Source organism: Nicotiana tabacum, chromosome 7 (assembly GCF_000715075.1).
Source record: "Nicotiana tabacum cultivar K326 chromosome 7, ASM71507v2, whole genome shotgun sequence".
In the NCBI taxonomy this organism is placed as follows: Eukaryota; Viridiplantae; Streptophyta; class Magnoliopsida; order Solanales; family Solanaceae; genus Nicotiana; species Nicotiana tabacum.
In genome coordinates, this window is record NC_134086.1 from 107,832,130 (window position 1) to 107,851,865 (window position 19,736).

At 38.6% G+C, this 19,736-nt stretch overlaps 1 protein-coding gene across 1 annotated transcript; it reads right to left on the reverse strand.

Moving 5' to 3' along the window:
* Positions 1-18,010: 18,010 nt before the first annotated feature.
* Positions 18,011-19,347, reverse strand: LOC107802876 (chlorophyll a-b binding protein CP24 10A, chloroplastic-like). The gene is made up of 2 exons (XM_075217479.1): positions 18,931-19,347; positions 18,011-18,730 (listed from the first exon to the last, which is right to left on the reverse strand). Exons 1-2 carry the CDS (start codon positions 19,149-19,151, stop codon positions 18,181-18,183), a joined length of 771 nt encoding a protein of 256 aa, XP_075073580.1. The 5' UTR covers positions 19,152-19,347; the 3' UTR covers positions 18,011-18,180.
* Between the last annotated feature and the right edge of the window lie 389 nt (positions 19,348-19,736).

Genomic DNA, 19,736 nt, shown 5'->3' on the forward strand with positions numbered 1-19,736 from the left:
AAAAAATTAGTTAAAATAAAGTTTTCGAAGAATTTCCGAAACCATAATTTTAGAAGAAGGTGAAAACACTTTGAGATCGATGATTCTTGTAAACGAGTTCCAAGAATAGTGTAAAATACTAAATAAACCAACTCGTATCATCCTAGATCTGTTCAGATCTAAGAGATAAGGAAGAAATTAGGGTTTCAGAAGAAATCCATATAGAGATGAAAGAACCTATCTAGAATCCCAAGGATCGTGACAAATACAGTGTGATTTTGCTCGAAATCACACCGGAGTAGCCAAGAACAGACAAGTGACGAACCCTAGGTGCAAGTCGGTGTGGCCATTGGCCCTTGAAGACCTTAGAGAAGGCAAGTGTGGCATGAGAGAAGTCATTGGAGGCTTAGGAGTTGATGGGAGATCACCGGAAAAGATCAGAGAAGAGAGGTCAGCGGTTTAAGGTCTAGGGTTTGATTGAGAGGAGAGGATATGAGAGAATACAAAGGCGGCGGATTTGGAAAATGATTTAGGGTTGGGGGTCATTTGGAATAAAAAAAAGAAGGAGTTAATACGGGTTGTTGATCTCTCAGATCAACGGCCATGATTTAATTGATTCTGGGTCGGGTAGGTGGGTTTAGGGTTTGGGTCGGGTAATTTAATACGAAATTGGGCTGGGGTTGGGTTAAAATTGGGCTAAAATTGAAATGCAAATCTAGATATGTTTTAAATAGCCAATTTAACCCCATATAATTTATAATAAATAACAGATAATTTATGGAAAATAATTTTATATACTAAAATGATTTAAAATATATAATTAACATTTTAAAAATATAGAAGATCAATTTTATGCATACAAATGTAATTATACATTAATAAGGCTAATATTGCAATTATATGTCATTTAGCTTTAAAAATGCAAAATGCAATTATAAAAATGTATAAAAAATATTTTAACCATATTTTGGCATAAATATGGAATTTAGATGACTAAATTACCCCAATAATAATTTGAAGGATAATTATTGGGGATTTTATGAGTAAAAGGAAAGGAAATAAATCTATTTAAAATCTTTAAAATTATGGAAAAATATAATAACCTTGCTCACGCTTATATATGCATATATATGCTATTTTGAAGGTATTTATGCATATAAAAAATTTAGAAAAAAATTGGATATCAACATATAGAAAGTCCCAATAAGGGAGAATACTGTAACTTATGAGACTAGGATAATGTGAATAAAGTCAGAAATACAAACTTCTCTTTATGTCTCGTTATCAAACACATATCGTTATGGGATCATGCCAAAATGAAGAAAGATTGATCCTTAACATACCTTATCATAATCGGTCCAATAACCATGTCAAAATCGTCTCATTGCACCTTAATCTACAAAAATGATAACAATACTATGATCAAGTTATGGAAGGTACAACTATCACACAACGAACGACAAGCTTATTTTATAATAAAACGGGTAGCATCTCCCCAATAATCTTTACTTCCTCCCAATTTGATATAACACCACCAAAAACGAGAACACAACAATAACAACATGCATACATCATTTCCCAACCTTATATCCATCACAAAATACCACAAAACAGCCAACACACCCCAATTAGTTCATACACAAAACGACAACCCTAGTAGTGTCAAACAACCCAAAAATGCAATGACGAACGGCCAGCCAATCACCCTGATATTATGTGGTATTTCTCCACACCCTTTGTCCTCCCAAACTCCATAAAAACAGTAGCAAAAGAGACAACCCAACAGTAACACGAAACAAACCACAAAACAGTCTCACAAGTTCAGCAACTCAAAATTGATTTTTCTGTTTACTAAAACACATTTCGACTTGTCTTATCTTTCAAATTGAGCAACACAACCAACAGTACATAATTAAGCCTCTTATCCCATAAACCAGCCATGAATTCAACTTGAAAATAAGTTCACAACCAGCCAACAGTGACACAACAATATACCACTCTTTCGAAACTCGCTAGGTCTAGTCTTTACGATCGTGTTACAACTCGTACAAGCCTAGATAATGGAAGGAGAAGCATAAATTTACCTTGGACTGAGTAGAACCCATGAAACCCAGCCCTTCTTCATCCAAAATCAGTCCTCCAACACAGCTACAAGAAGGATAAAGAGAAACTAGCAAGATGTCCGGGCTTTTCGGCACTAGAATCACATCGTAACACCCGAAATAACCTAGGGTTTGTGTCGATTTTTGGGGAAGAGTTGCAGGGGTTCAATTTGTTCTTGGTATGAAAGATGGGTGGAAGAAATGAGTTTATAAGACCTTAAATGTCCCCTCTTGGCCGACTTTGGAGCTTTTGATTGAGGCCTCTCACTTTGGCAAGTAGGTGATGCACCTACTTGTTACCTACCAATTTATGCAGTCTTGCAAAAATAAAAATATCTCTCTACTCCAATATTGTATCAATAAATGGTTTAATCCATTGGAAACTAGACTCGTAGATATTCAATTGGGTAGGTAGATCATCCCATATTCCAAGTATATTGGGAGAAATGCTCAGATACATTTTACCTAATTTTCAGCATATTTGTGAATGTAACTTGAGATGATCTTTGCCAACTTTTGTTCCACAACTCGCTTGACTTCAAAACATAACACACGACTACCATAAGACTAAAATAACTCATAACATAACCTCCTTATCATTTTGAGCACCCTAGTCTCACCCCAAAATTACATATTATTACATTCCCAACTTGTCGACTTTCAACGAAACCTATTTTTTTCAATTCGTTTAGCTTCTAAGCCTTCCAACCCTCTTGGTACTTGCAGTTCATGATCTTAAATATTTATAACCTCCAAGTTAACATGATTAACTTACTTTATGTACTTTCAAAGATGATCTTATTTCTGAGCTTACATTAATTAACTTACGACGTACTCTCACGTACAAAAATATGGGATGTAACAACCCGAGCAAGAGTTGTGCTCACTGGATAAATCCGGAGAAGGAGAACTTCAACTAAAAAAGAAGAAGAATAAGAAGAATTGCTTAAGTAAGGTAGTCATGTATATAATAGAATACAATGGGAAGACCTCCTAATTGGAACCAGACTATGATGGTAGTGAATGTGGCCTCAGCTCCCACAACAGGCTCCAAAAGCAGGTTGGTCCCAACCCGTCTACAAAATGGGTCTAGTGTTCTGTCTTGGTTGGATCCACCTCTTTGCAAGGTGATGACACCAGTAGCCTCGAATAGGAGGGGGAAACACTCTGGATCCTCCCTGCTTGTAGAAATGGCAGATTTCTGACCTCCAAGCCAAAACTTTATGGGGGAAACCCATCCCGCATCAATGTTGCAGAAATCTCAAGTTGGCTACGTCATTTCTATGCTTACTATTTTTTCAGTTTGGGAGCCCCTTTATTTCGGGGCACCGCCATTATCACGGAGCATGGGAAGGATGCGTTCAGTTCAAGCTACTACGAAAGAATTTGCCAAAGTGGTGGAACAAGCTTTCCTATTAAAAGTTGTGCTCCTACTTCAAATGATAAAACGATTCAAACCCTGCTTGCATTTTTGAAAAAAGTTTGGTAGGGGCTGCCCTTCTCTAATTTTATAATGACACAAAGAGGGTTCGGAGACATAAGACAAACCTAGAAAGAATTTTTCTACAAGTCCCTTATCATGCGTGCCTGTGGGAGCAGTTTGTGCTAGAATTTTGGCGCTCGCCATATGGTTCTCAGTCCTTTTTCGCCGTGCACGTACTCTTCCTCTATAAGGAAGACTCTATCTAGATCTATGGATCTTATCTCCCCAGCATCAAGGCGAACTGCTATGACCAGTAAGGACTTTAGAGACGCCAGCTCATATCGAATTGTCCAAAAGCTCATCGACCTGTTCGAAGTATAATGAAGGTGGAAGGATCTCGCTCGAAAGAGACTCTTCACCTACTCAATACCGAGCCGAATTTTTTTATTATAAAGGGCAGGCAAAGCTCGAATGCAGCTATCCCAATAGGAAGGACTTGTTCTTTAATCTTTGTCAATTCAAGTTGATCCAAGGCTCTTTCGATCTCGGACCGATCCCCTGGCTCTTATTCAGCCCCCTAATTAAACTCGAGCTTCTTTTTATGCTATTTGGAGCGCATTTCAGTAGAACTAGAAGGAGCGAATAGCTATAATTGCTTTAGTGAGTCTTAGGCCTTTAACCGAAAATACGCTATTTGGATTGCAATGACTTTTGCACAAAAAAGAATAATTGGAATCCATAGTTGTGGATCTCGATCCAAAGGTTGTTTCTTGATCTATCTACAAGGATGGCCAGTATGGAAAGAAAAAAGGTAGAACTTTTGATGATGAGTAAGCTTGTTTGGCCCTTCTGTGGGCTTTTATCGAGGAAAGCAGGCTTGATAGGGCCCAAATACCTATTTAAGGTATTTTCAAAAAGTCATTTTAGGGCGGGATCTAAAAGCTCTCCAACGTGTTGCGGAGCTTTCGACAGTGAGAGGGTGGATGTAATTCAGCTCAAATGAAGTAGAGGGGTAATAGACTATTATCGTTCAGTTCATATGACGAATGTTACGCCCCGCGGTATTACGTCGATATTCCGCCCCGCAATATTATATTACGATGATATTACACCCCGTAGTATTATATTACGATGATGTTACGCTCCACAATATTATATTATGACGATATTACGCCTTGTAGTATTATACGTGAAATTGTCGTAAGATAATTGACCTCAGTTCAAGGACAAGATTATTTGGAGATTATAAGTATTATGCTATTTTAAACAAGTGATGAGTAAATTCGTGAAGGTGAGAGGGTAAGCAAATCGATGAAAATAAATCTTCGTCGAAGTTTGATATTTTGGGAGAAAATACGGTCTGAGCTAAAATACAAGGTACTTATGTACCATACAAGATACCACATGACCATGATAGTATGGTGTATAAAGTGTGTTAAAAGTGAATAGTATTTTAAGTAATTTGAGATAATTTTTAATTATGTGGATAATTGATTAATTATGAATTTTTGAGAAATTAACAATATAATTGGATAAGTTTGATGGAAATAGTATGTGGCAGCCAATGAAAGCCAAAGACATGACTCTTGAATCATATGGCAAGGTGTCACATTTAAAGAAATTTATAGCTTAGTCATCTAAAATGTGGGGCCCACACCCAAAAGATTAAAAAGACCTCTTTAATTCATTTTGAGTCTCTACAATTCAAAGAAGGCTTCAGCAAGCAAATTTCAAGCAAAGATCATATGTTTCAATAGTAATGTGAGTTACTTCAACAAGAATTCATACGAGACTTCTTAGCATAGTAGCAACGAAATTTACGATTCTAAGGGAGTACAGTGCAATCTTTTTCAAGAATATCATATGGATTTTCCCCTACTTCGATCCACTATTACGTGTTGTCGCAATTGACGTGTGTTAGAAGGATTGTCAAGAGAATCAGTTCAGGTATGATAAGGTTATCCCTTCTTTCTTTTGGCATGACCTATACGACACAAATGAAACGAGAAAATGCACAACTTCCATAAATGACTCATCCATAGAAATACTAGAGATGCTTATGTTCTTGATTCCCCATGTATCATATTATTCTATCATTTGTTCACGGGTCTTAGAAAATAAGTAAGTTGATAAAGTTTATTTCATGATATTCATTAGGGGCATAATGGTCTTATGACATTTCTGAGAGATTTTATTGATGTACTTCTCATGCATTGCATTCATTTACATTGACCCATGACCAGATGGCATTATAGACGCGTATATATGTATATATATGTATATGGAACATGGAAAAAGGTTACGGCGTTATATACGCACCACCATCTGATCAGCTGGTATACGTTGATGATTTTTCTCATAGTGGTCGAGATGATATGATGAGATGCCCTCAGAGGCTTGATAATGTTATGAACACATGTACCTATGCACGACGTGACATTCATATGCATATGCATGACACTATAATTATTACATGATTTATAGAGTTATCCAGACTTACATGTCGAGTCTTTTTCTCCATGTTCCTCTCATGTCTATTGTCTATTATTTACAAATTTTCATTCCTTACATACTCGGTACATTATTTGTACTGCTGTCCCTTTTGCTTGGGGACGTTGTGTTCCATGCCCACAAGTCCTGATAGACAAGTTATGAGCCCTCCAAGTAAGCTATAAGCTCAGCAAAAGGTGTTGGTGCACTTCATTTGCTCTGGAGTTACCTATTTTGGTCAGTATGCATTGGACACGTATTGATTGGTATGTCGGGGCCCTATCCCGGCCTTATGATGTTTATGCACTCTTAGAGGCTTGTAGACATATGTCATGTACGTAAAATATTGTATGGCCTTGCCGGCCTATTTTTAGTGTACGAGTGATCATTTTTATCTTATAGGCCCATATGTCTTATGTATAAGTTGGCATTACATGTTTTGATCTAGCTATCCTACGGCATCCCTTCTGCCTCATTTACTTGTGATAGCATGATACGAAAAGATACGTTATATTGGTACTCGGTTGTAAGGTACCGGGTGCCCGTTGCATCCCATCGGTTTGGGTCATGACAGAAATGGTATCAGAGCAGTTCTGTCCTAGGGTTGTCTACAGACTATGTCTAGTAGAGTCTTGTTTATGGGTGTGTTGTGCACCGCACTTATAAACAAGAGGCTATAGGATATATTGGATGTTATTCTCTCTTCTTATATTAGATCGTGCGATATAAGAATTCATGTTCCTAATAATATGTTACGTTTTCAGTGATGCCTCCGAAGACTACAGCCGTTAGCACGGGTCAGAAGTCTACGAAGGGTGAGACTACTAGTCGAGCGCCACGAGTTACTAGGGCTCGGGGAGAGTCTCATAGTGAGATTCCATCTCAGACTTCATATACCCCGCTCTTTCCAGAAGATCTCCGAGGGGCACTAGCTCCAGCGCCCGCCCCTATATGTTCAGCCCCTCATCCAGATACACCGGGTCAGGAGATGAGAGATGTTATTCAGCTATTAACTCGATTAGTACTCGCACAGGCTCAGCGTCAGGAAGTAGGTATTGGTCATGAAGATAGGTCTGTCTGTGCGAGGGTTCGTGATTTCATTAATATGAACCCTTCGGTATTCACTAGGGCAGATCCAAATGAAGACCCTCAGGTATTTATCGATAGAATGCAGAGGACTTTGAGGGTAATAAAGGACACTACGACTGACCCTTCCAGCAGTATGGCAGGAGTTTACAGAAGCTATTCTTTGTCAGTATCTGCCACCAGAGCTTAGACGGGCCAGAGTTGATAGGTTCTTGACCCTTCGATAGGGTAACATAAGTTCGGGAGTACAATCTTCAGTTTGATTCATTGGCTAGGTATGCTCCCACTATTGTATCTAAGATGGAGGATCGGGTTCACCGGTTCGTGATAGGTTAGAGTCGCACTTGCTTAATGATTGTATGTCGGTCTCACATCAGCCAAAATGGATATTTATCATATTTAGGCATACGCTTAGGATGTAGAGGAGAGTAAGCAGAAACAGAGGGCCGATCGTGAGCATGATATGGCCCAGAATAAGAGAGCGAGGTCTTCGAGTCCTTTTGGTGAGTTTCGAGGTGGTCATAGACAACAGTACCCGAGGACTCCAACCCAGCCATCGGCTAGTGCACCCACTCAGTTTGGCGGTAAGAGATTTGATCATTCCATATATTCAGGGCCTGGTCAGAATTCCAGGGCCTCAGGTTCTCAGTATAGGGGTGAGTCAAGTCAGATAAGGTCGCCCTTGCCATGATGTGCATAGTGTGGTAAGCAGCATGTTGGGAAGTGTCGTATGGGATTGGGTGTTTGTTATACTTGTGGTTATTCGAGACATGTTATGAGGGATGCTCTCAGAGGCTTAATAATGTTATGTACACCTATATGTATGCATGACACGACATTTACATGCACGTGCATGATGTTATAATTGTTTAAGGATTTGTAAAGTTATTTAGACTTATAGGCAGAATTACTTATTCCATGTTTCATCTATATCTCTTATGTACTGATTTTCATACCTTACATACTCAGTATATTGTTTGTACTGACTCTCTATTTCCCGGGGCCTGCGTTTCATGCCTGTAGGTTCAGGTAGGCAAGCTGACGGTCCTCTTACTTAGGATCCTTGATCAGCGAGAATTGGCGTGTTCCACTTGATCCAGAGCTGGTTTTGATTTTGGTACGATATGCTTGTATACATATATGGGTATGAAGTGGCCCAGTTCCATCCTTGTACAGTTGTATTTTCTATTAGAGGTATGTAGACATTTATATATAGTCGGATAGTATGTAGCCTTGTCGGCATCCAGTTTTGGGTATATAGTTGTCTATAGTAGCCTCGCCGACTCGCCCACTGTATTTCGCATGTATATGTACATATGTCTTTTGGATAGGTTTCCCTCACATATATTATTCATGTTTACATTTTAAATGCATGCTTAAGGATGTTCAACACGTAGGATTCGGGCACTCCTCGCGGCCCATCGGTTTGGGTCGTGACAACGAACCAAACATCGTTAGGTCCCGAATTCTGCGAAGCACCGGATTTAGATCAAGATCTCCTTCGATTTCTATTGCGACAAAGGGAGGCATCATAATAGAGTTAAAATCATGATTAGAGTCAGTCAAGATAAAAGGAAGAATCCAATCTCCTTACTGGACCTTCAACCAGGCATTCTACCTTTATCGAATCGGAACCAACACCACTGCATTGCGCTCGAACAGTTAAGTGGTTGTCATCTAGCAACTTCCATGCACAGATATAGATTTATTCTTCGTACCTAGTGTTAGCACGTGATTTTTGCCCTATATGAATTACTCCCATAAATTCTAAAATAAAATAATTTCTTTTAGTATTTATAATTTTGTGAATTTTCGTGGCATTTTTTGTTAATTGTTTGCATTTTGTCTGTGCATTTTAATTCATAAAAAATACAAAAATATATTGCATTTTTCATTTAGGATTTAACTTTGCATTTTAGGATTAATTAACAAATTAGTCGTTTTATAAAAATGGAAAAAATCACAAAAAAAGGTTTATTTTGCACTTTTAATTTTAATCTTGAATTTTGGTAGTTTTTCCTTAATTTGGTTTTAATTATTTGTGGTAATTATTTAGAGTTAGTTAATGTAATTGGATGGCATAGTTTGAGCAGGAATTAATTTAGGTTTTATTTTTAATTGTAATTTAAAAGAAATTAGAATAAATGAAAAGAAAAAGAAAACAAAAAAAACTGTTCTAGGCGAAATCAAATTAATCTCCTTCAGCCCTTTATAATACCCTTTACCTAGCCCAAACTCGCGTCTAACCCGGTCCAATTCCCCCCTCCTCCTCAAACGACCCCGTTTAGCTAGTAGACGATCCCAGCCGTCGAGGTAACTTGATCTAACGGCTGGAAGTTGGGGATTACATGATATATAATGGTCTAAAGACTCCCCCCCCATTCCATCTCTCACCTCACACCCCAGAGACCCCATCATCTCCCTAATCACCACCGATAACCAACCGCCGGAAATCGCCCACGGCGGCAGTCGGCCACGAAACACCCCAAAACTCACACCAAAGCTCCTTTTACCCTTCCTCATTATGAATCCATCATCAACTCCCTTCAAATCCCACCGGAATCCCTCAAAACTCCGAAAGCCTAACCGTTGCCCTTGTTTTCTCCGATGGCAGCGCTGCCACCAACCACCACCAAATTTACACCCCATTACCTCCTTCATATCCTCTACCCTATCCCATAGTCAGTTTTCCTCAAGCACGGCTTGAACCCTTCGAATTTCAAAATTAAGGTTCGAGTTTAGAAGCCAAATTGGAGGTTATGCATGCAAGTTCAGTCCTCCGCGTTTCTCTGAGTGTCCAAAGTCTGTTTCATCTCAGAATGGTGTTATTCGTGTGTTCTTACCAAAGAATAGGCGAGTTACACTATTTTGAGGTTAAATCAGAATTATTCGATGTTTTCAAGTCTAAATCGGTAAGTTTTCTTTTTCTTTCTTCGTTTTGTTTGTCTCTTTGCCCCGCCTTTTCGTTTTCTTCCTTCTCTAGCATGTTCTGAGTGAAATCAGTGTCGAGTTCAGATTTCCTTTCCAAATTTTAGCCAAATGTCCTTTGTTATCTTCTTGGTTTCATGTTAATTTTCCTGATAATAGTTTAGGTTGGATTGTTAATTAATTGGTTAATTAGTGTTGTTTTAAATTTTGTTTGTTTTAACTCTTGGGCCGTTGGAGTTTTGTTCACATTTTGTTTAGGAATCTCATGATTGGCAGGGTTGGACCTGGGCCCTAGGAGGAGATGGTTCAGCCCAGGTCTTGCCAGAATTAACTTGTGTGGAGCCTTTGGGGTCCAACCGGACCCATTCTGGGCTGATAGGATAGGGTAAAAACAAGGAACTTGGGGGTAATTTGGGTAGTCTAGGCTTGGGAATCTTGTATAACTGAACTAGGAAACTTCCTAGAAGCTGGGGTGGGGGCTATTTTGAAATTCTGAGGTTTACACTAGGGATTTCTAAGCTAAAATGAAATTTTCATAAGGTTTTAAGTGCAATTTTGAACTCTTTAAGGCTGCCCTACTTGTCTTGCCTATAAAGGCAGCTTTTCTTGCCTTTCAAGGCAGGGTCTAAGAGATAAAAATCTAGGAAAATACCAAACGACTGAATTTTACTGTTTCATTGATTTCCTTCTCTGATTTTGTAAAGAAATTTCCAACCTGCTAAAGCAATCTTTGATTCATTGAGTGTTCGAGATGGATTGAATTTGGTTTTAAGCTTGGTTTGAATTTCGCTGAGTTACCACTCGATTGAAACTGTATTTCTGGACTGCTGCACTTCTTTCTTGGTTCTGAGTTTGTTTTTGTCGGAGTCCTGGTTGCTGGGTTCTGCTACTGCTGTTGCTGAACTACTGACACTCATTTCTACTTTGTTTCTTCTCTTTCCTAGGTACATTTCGATCTTTATGGGTGTCATTTGATGTGTAGCTTGAAGTATGAGTTGAGAATGAGAGGTATATGATGTTATTGATGGACTTTACCTCTTCTTCTTTCAGTTTTATAATCACCATGTAGCTTTAAATGTTCTGATTAGTGTATTTGTCAAAGAATGGCTTGTAATTGAGAATTGGACCATGCTAGTTTTTCTTTTTAGTATTTCCGTAATTAGTGTTGGATTTCCTTTTGTGGTTCATCTGTTTCTTCTTTGAGTCTCGCCTGTATTAGTGCAGTAAGTTAAGCTAAGTTTGCCAAATGACTTTTAGCTGAGTTCTGTATGCAGAATGTGGGCATGAACATTATATTCTCTAGTTGCTTTATAAGTTAGTTTTCAATTTAGGATCATTTGGAATAAAGGTTCAAAGTATGAAGAATGAGTTAAAAGAAACGCTTGCTAATATGTGCCTGTTGAGTTTTGGTCGAACCAGCTTAGTCTGTGAGTGCGTAACCATGTGATGATTTCTGAAATTGTTCAACCAAATGATTGCCTTAATGTATCGTATTGAATACTCAGTAGTTTATGATTTTCAAATGTGAAATCCCTTTTTTTCTCTTTTGTTCGCACTCTCGTTTCTATTGCCATCTCAGTTTTGTTTGCTTCATTGGTTAATACCTTCTTCCTCGTTGTATTCAATTAACCGGCAATCTTATCTTGCGGACCATTCTGAATCTGTCGATTTTGCTGTTGCATGGGTTCGATTCGCAACCTTTATGACACTTGACTTGAGCATGCTTCAAAGGGAGCTTCTTGTTTGGGCTCGCTGGGTCACTGGGCCTCACGTTAGGCCGAGCCCAAGTTCTGAAACAAAATAAAGTAATTTTCACTTAGTCTTAGCCCCTTTAGATTCACAATTTAAATTTATCTATGTTTTAACAAGTAGCTATAATTCCCTTAAATCTTATTTAGTTAATTTAATTAGTGGAAACGTGCCATTCGAAATCAAATAGTTTATGGCCCTCTAAGTATAGTTGAAATTCCCTTTTAAAATTGGAAGTCGAGGTGCGCGAACAAATAACAATTGCATGGCCCTCGTTTTGACTAGCTTCGTTTTGACCCCTAGAATTCGAGGTGCGCCATTTAGCAGATTTCAATGGCCCTCGCAAAGTTGCAAAATCGTAATTGCTAGGGCGCGTTAGTTTAATAATATTACATTCCTAAATTCGGGTGTGCATTTATGCGACCCAAATCCAAATCTCAACGATGTTAAAATATGTCAAAATCACGGATGCATTTATGTGACGTGGTTCGAGACGTGTTCTAATAATGTTGCAATTTTCTTTAAAAAATGAATAAAAGCGGTTTAAGTTAAAAATGAACCATAGGCTAAAACATGTATTAAAATCAGATAATAGGCCAATTATAACAGTTGAGTGACCGTGCTAGAACCACGGAACTCGGGAATGCCTAACACCTTCTTCCGGGTTAACAAAATTCCTTACCCAGATTTCTGGTTCGCGGACTGTAATACAGAGTCAATCTTTTCCTCGATTTGGGATTTAAACCGGTGACTTGGGACACCATAAATTATCCCAAGTGGCGACTCTGAATTTTTAATAAAATAATCTCTTTTCGATTGTCTTTTAATTGGAAAAAATTCCCTTATATACTCCCTTCCGGGGGTGTAGGTAAAAAGGAGGTGTGACACCTAGTCCAGCCTTTCAACCCTTCACGGGCTGGTAAGAAGTCAGTCTTGTTTGGTAAGACGGAATTGGACAAAGAAAAGAGAGTGCTCGACCAAAACAACGACCAAAGTCCTTTGCCCATTATCTTCTCATCTATTTTTTTTATCTTCTGATTGGATCGCCTGCGCGAGGCTAACACTATAGGCTTGAGCGTGTTAGCGCTTAATCAATCTGTTGCTTGTTCCTTTCGTGACTCAAACAGCTGGTACGCTTTCTAGCTTATGACGACTCAAAGGGGTAGGGGATATTATATTTGCTTGCAAAGCATGTTGTTCGCCTTTCGTGGGTCGGGGAATCGGGCATCGGCCCTCTTGGATTAGGTAGGAGCAGGAGTAGGTAAGCTAGTATCAATCCGGTGAAGAAAAGAGAATTTAGTTGATAGAGACATTAGATCTGGAGGAAGCATCAACGAACTGCTTCATCCATCCACGATCATTATCATCATCCATGCTGGAGAGCAAAGCATGGTGACCATGTTTGATGAAGTTTATCATTCCCCCACGGAAAATCTTGGGGGAGTAAAGGTTCATCATTCGAGCCAGGGAGAGCTCTTCCCCCGTCTCCTAGCATAGGCGCCAAGACAAGCTATTATCCGCCACACAGAAGGGCCTAGCTCTGCCAAGCAGGCTTGATAATGGAAGCAAAACTCCAAGATTATAGAGTCAAGTCCCCCGCTCAATGAGAATGGGACCAAAGTGAAGGAATACATGTAAACCTATGTAAAATCCTTCTTGGGAAAAATTACTCGCTCCGCCATATCAGGAGCGATGATGTTCAAATCATGCAACTACAATCTTACTTTACAGTAGGAATGCTAGAAGGGTGGATAGAAGAAGGGTAGACACCAACAACCCATGTGCCGGAGTTAGCAGAAGGAAATTTCTCCTCAAAATCCTTGGTTGTATTGAGCTTTTTGGGGATAATGGTGCTCTGTAGGAGGAGCAGCATCATTGGTGCTTTCTTTCTTCTTTGAAGAGCTTGAATTTTTGGAAGAAGAGGACATGGTTAGTAGATGAAAATAAGAGTTCTTTGAAGAAGAAGAAGAAGAAGATTAAAGAGGAGTGAAAACCAGGAAAAGTTGGATGCAAAGAAGTTGAGAGAGCTTTGAAAAACTGTGAAATGTAAAAGAATAAGGATGAAACGTACAAGTAAAGGAATCGGTGGCTAAAATCATGGCCATGATTACCTCGAAAATTGACGAAAGTATTGCTAAATCATGGGATGACGCGTGTTCGGAATATTAAAAGCGAAGAGATGTGCGTCTAATCAAGCGTGAGAAATTTTTCAGAGCGGGGTCAAAAAAATTTTTGCCAAGAAAGGTATCTTCTCCAACTTCCCGATGATACAAAGATGTGCCACCGTAAAGCAGGGAGACTATCTACATAGGATAAAATCGGTTCATATTAAATACTCATATAATAGAGCGTCACATTGAACCAGAGAAAGACGAAAAGTGAGACAGGTGGAAATCAAGACCAGGGGCAGCAGCTTCGGTTACCACCGGAGAGCCCTCGAAGGGAAGATTGCTAGTGAAGACAGACGAGTGCCTAACACCCAGTAGTATTCAATGAAGAATATTCTGCAATATTAAATACATAGTCCGTTATAGAGAATTCTAGCATTCATAGCCTGTCGTTACACACTCTTCAATGGTCCCCATAATTGTCATTTAAGAGGAGGTTGATTCTAGGACTTTGTTCCCTAGGTGCAACTATTAATAATAATTTCAACAACCATTGTAGGGACACGAATTTTCTGACAAACTTATGTTATACACTATTTAAAAGCTCAATAACATTTCATTTCTTGCTTATTAATATTGCTATACTGCCTTTGGAAGCTCCGCTCCCGGAATCAGGCTATTCACTATCTTATATCGATTTTAATGTTAAGTCTTACATTTTATTTATCATTTTGGGATCAAATCGATTCGATTATCTATAAACCACGTTATAAATTCCATTGTACCGTTTACGGGTAAACATCTATTTTCATAATTAGTAATAAACATTACTCGTGATGGCAACACTAGCAAAATACGACCCATGAACTTATGAACTAGAAGTCTCAGGCTAACTCAGGCATACATTTGGTTCTAAGAGCCCGTTTGGCCAAGTTACCAAAAACTACTTACTTTTGAAAAGTGCTTTACGAAAAAGTATTTTTGCAAAATAAGTAGTTTGTGTTTGGCCGATTCATTTGAGTAGTGCTTTTTGGAAGTTCATCGTGTTTGGCCAATCTTTTAAAAAAGCACTTTTAAGTATCAAATTACGAAAAAGGACAGTAAAGGTTCATGTAGCGATTAGTACTATTTAGAAAAGAAAAATAAATTTAAACATTTATTAGAAAAGAATTCAGTTAAAATATAAAACGTAAAGTAAAAATATAAATTAAAAATTCTAATTAATATAAAATATAGTTATTCCAAAGTAATAATATTGAGTGTTTGGTATTACTTATTATTTACATGATAATTTAAATATATCTTCAATATAAATTTAAAAACTACTCTTAAGAATAGGAGAAAGAGAATAAAAATTTGATTAAAATAAAAAAGAGAATAAATGTATAGCAGAAAAAAAAAGGGAAAGGAAAAGAAAAAGGAAAGGACAATTAAATTAATGAGGGATAATTTGAAATATATAAATTTATTGTAAGGTTATTTTTGTCTTGAATAAATTAACTTTCTGCTTCTGCTTTTTGGAAGGAGCTAGAATTTGTAGCTTCTTCGCAGAAAAACTGCTTATGATGCTGCTAAGAAGTACTTTTTTATTTTGGCCAAACACCTTAAATTTTTCAAAAAGTATTTTTTTGGCTCCTAGAAGCTTGGCCAAACAGGCTCTAAGAGAGAAACGGAAATGTGTAAAACAAAAAGAAAAAGGAAAGGAAATGAGTATGTAATCCTTATTTTCATCTGTATTTTTTTATTTAAAGGAAATGAGTATGTAATCCTCATTCTAATCTTTGCATCTTTACTTAAAACAATGTGTAACAAGTAGCAAGAATAACCGTGCCTTAATCTCAAGATATCTAGTCTAGCTTAAAAAATGTTCAAATTTAAAATAAAATAAAAAACTGTCCGCCAAGTATATTCGTTGTTCAACTTCTTCAGTTATTCAAGTGTCGCACCATACTTCTCTTCAAGTCGCAACTCCCACTTGAACGGTCGCCTAAAATCCTAAACTATGATGCCATCTCATCTATGGCTTCTATGGCTGTATCACATCTATCTTCTCCACTCTCAGTTATCAAAAGGGCTTTGAGAATTCCTCCCTTCCTTTGCCCAGTGGTAGAATATGATGCCAAAAACTGAAACCCCAATTGAATTGAGTAATGTATTAATCCATTTATTTGCTTTTTTTTTCCCTTCATACGCACGCTCTTTAGCTCCTTCAAATGTTTGCAATTTTGATTTGCTTATTAGGGTACCCAGCATTTCCTAGTGTGATGGAAGTATTCAGATTCCGAGATTTTGCCCCCATCGGTTTGCATTTGTTATCTGTTTGTAAAAATGTGCTTAATTTGTTTCATTATTGACTTGAAATGACAAATTAGTTAATGTTGGAATGAAATGGACTCGAATAGAGTTGAATGGATATGTAGGACTTCTATACCCGCCCCAACTAGTTCGGGATTGAGGTGTAGTTGATTTTTTCTTCTAACTACATATTTCAACACTAAAAAGGAAAGATTGACATAAGGCATAGTTGGTTGATTCATTTGTTTCAGCAATGTGGTTGATTTACTGATGAGGGCTGCATTATTTTCAGTTTACCTGTTTGTTCTAGTGGGTAGAGTGATTGAATAGAATCCGGGGTGTCACCTATGGCTATAATGAATATGACTATCAATAATAACTTCTTTCTTGGGCATTTCCCTGAGCTATCATGCGCGGTGTTCTCATGGTTGAGGTATGTATATGACTTGTTTCTTCATTCCATGACTGATACTGAATGTGCATTTCTGTTGGTTCAGTGATCTTGTCTTGTTGAGTGTGGCATGTTTAGAGTTCCTCTTTTTAAAATCGAAGTAATTGGATAAATTTGGTGTCTTATTACCAACTTCAGATTTTAAGGCCAATGCTAATTTAACTGATGATAGTTCTGAACTTTCTTCAATGAGTGTTGCTTCATGTCGTTATCGAACAGATAGGTGAAGTCCTTAATTTTTACGAGTTACTCTTACCCAAGCTGGTGGCTCGGTTATGAATGTAACCTGAAGGGTCGGGCTCCAGAGTGAACTTCTTCTTAGCTGGAAAGACAAAGTAAGGTGGTTCAGGAAGCCAGTGATGGCCTATGTTGCGCGGACTCTCCAAAATGTTGCCGCACCCGTGTCGGATCCTCCAAAAATGTACTACTTTTGGAGTATTCGACACACACCTGACGACATTTTCGGAGAGTCCGAACAACATAAGTGGTGGCTGGAAATACCTTGGTAATGAGAATGACACTGATCTTGAAAAGGAACATATTTCTATGACTAAAAATAGATGTTTATATAATCTTTACTTTTGGTGTAAAAGCAATCTGTTAGTGAACCTTGATCAGTATATGGATTTTCTGGATTTATTAGGAAGAAGGATGTAGTAGTTTGCTTCTTTTTGGCTTCTGTCTGAGTGACTAGTTTGTACCATCTTGGTACCTTAACAATAAAATCTTAACCTTATAAAAAATGTGAGAATGGCACTGATCAAGCTGCAAAAATGGTTTGGAATAATAAAGATGGAAGGAAAGGCATATCTAGTAGGGGATGTGGTTTGTGAGGGTGAGTTCTTGATGGCTACAAGCAGCGAGTAAATATGTGCAGCTACAAGTCCGTTGCTAGGCAACTTTCTGGCACCTTGATCAGTTTTCTCCCTCCATCTTGCCCCACAACCCATTTATGTTAAACTAGGGAATCTAATAAAATGATCATCTGATGAGTAGTTCTATGAGCTTTTGGTTTCTGTCCTTGCCAAAGCTAAACGAAATGGTTTGTTACATTCAGGATGAATGCCTATTTCCTGTATCTGTGAGCAAAGGTCTCTTTGTCCTTCCGTGCATTTTTATGACAATTCTAATTCTTGTTGTATGAGATATTGCTCTTGTAACCCCAGAAGGCTGCAGCTCACTGACAATGCTGCCTTCCTGGTTGAATTATGTTGTTGTGAAGGTTTTTGCCGCATTTTGATCAAATTATCAATTGAAACTGCAGACTATGCTCATTCTTGAACTAGGTTCTTCAGATGTTAAGTCAGGATTCTTGAATCATTTGATTGGAATTTTTACTACCATGTCTCTGCCTCTGTATTGTTACAATTGTTATACTGTAATACTTGGGCCAGAGCAATCTTAAATGTTTTCTTGAAGTATATAATTATGTAAGATGATAAACTGTCTCAAGGGAAGAATTTAAACTTTCTCAAGGGGAAAAGCTTGGAGAGACAAATCCAAGCTTTGGTTTCTTCTTTCTACATCCAGTGACTCTTTACAATGAAATGTTTAATAATACGAAATCCCTTACAAACCAAGAGCTCCAAGGGGTGTCTTCCCTTGCCCGGCCTCAAAGTAGAAAATTAACATGGCTAACATAGCAAGTCTAGCATGCTTGATCTCAGCAACCTTTAGTCTCTCAAGCTTCTCTGTGTCGGGGATATAAACACCGTCCTGAAGTGTACCAGCTAAGCCCAAGGGATCGAAGAATTTGCCACCAGGGTAACCTTGTTCTCCAGTGAAGTTGGCAAAGTTTTCGGCAGTCTTGGACCATGGAGTGGCCCATTCTACTGACTGAGACTCAGGGTTGAAGAAGTCCACCCACCTTTTGCTCTCAACCCACCCCATGAGGAGAAGCTGAGTACCAAGAAGTGAGCCAAAAGAGAAAGGTGCAATAGCACCGGGGTCAGCACCAGCCTCGAACCACGGAATGCCACTCCAGGCTTGACCAACAAAGATGCCCAATACTGCAGCCATTGCCCATCTGCCGTGAATGAGCTCTGCTTCTCTGTACCATTTCAAGAATGCAGGGTCCTTTCCAAGACCAAGTGGGTCAAAACCATAGTCACCAGGGAGCCTGCAAGTTCAAATACGGTTAAGCCTTTGCAAAAGAATGAAAATGGGGGGGGGGGGGGGGTAGGATATTAGTAGAGATTCAGGCAGAGCAAATTCAGGGTTCAAGCTTTCTACTCGAAGCATATATACATGTTGCACTAATTTTAAATCCTTGATTCATCTCTACGGAGTTGAGGGTCGGGAGATATAAGGTGAACTTACGAGCCATCGAGCCACTCGGGGTCAACCAAATTGCCACCACCTTTAACACCAGGAAGCCAAGATTTCTTAGGAGCAGCAGCCACCACAATGAACCTCTTGGGAGTGGCAAGACCACCAACTCTGGCGGCAACTGGAGCACCCAACAAGGCCCGACTTTTCTTGCCACCAGTCAAGAAAGAGGAGCTCAAGCCATTCAGCAATGCAGCAGATGTTGTAGCCATGCCTATTTCTTATGTGTAGAATAGAATGACAGTAGTAAGCTACAATGCAATGTTGTGGATGGTTGTTTCTACTTTGGAAGAAAGAAGTGAGATTCCTGGTTATAAGAGTATGAGATCAAAAGGGGACGTTGAAAGGAGCCAAGTAGGATGGATGAAATCTGCAGATGAAATCAGAGATCTCTGGTGGATAGATTTCGGACCAATGAGGTGTTGGGTTACATCTCTATTTCCCTTTTTGTACCATCCACGTGGACACTTCTTCTCCTTTAGTTTTGATTCTTTGTCTGCAATGCCCCTCTTTCCAACCTCTCAAATGCCTGGACAACAGATAATCTCGTTCTTGTTTGTTGCGACAAATGTTGTTCATAAGTTGTGTTTATTATAAGATATTGAACATCATAGCTTCCACTTAGTTCTTTAGCTAATGTGAAAGTTGCTTATGGTTAATATAAGCACTAGTACTTTAAATTTGTGAACAACAGCCATAGTTTTCATAATTAGTGTCTCTACACATAGTAACATTACTCATGACGACACTTGAAAAATGTAACCCATGAACTTACCACCTAGAAAGTCTTGGGGCAA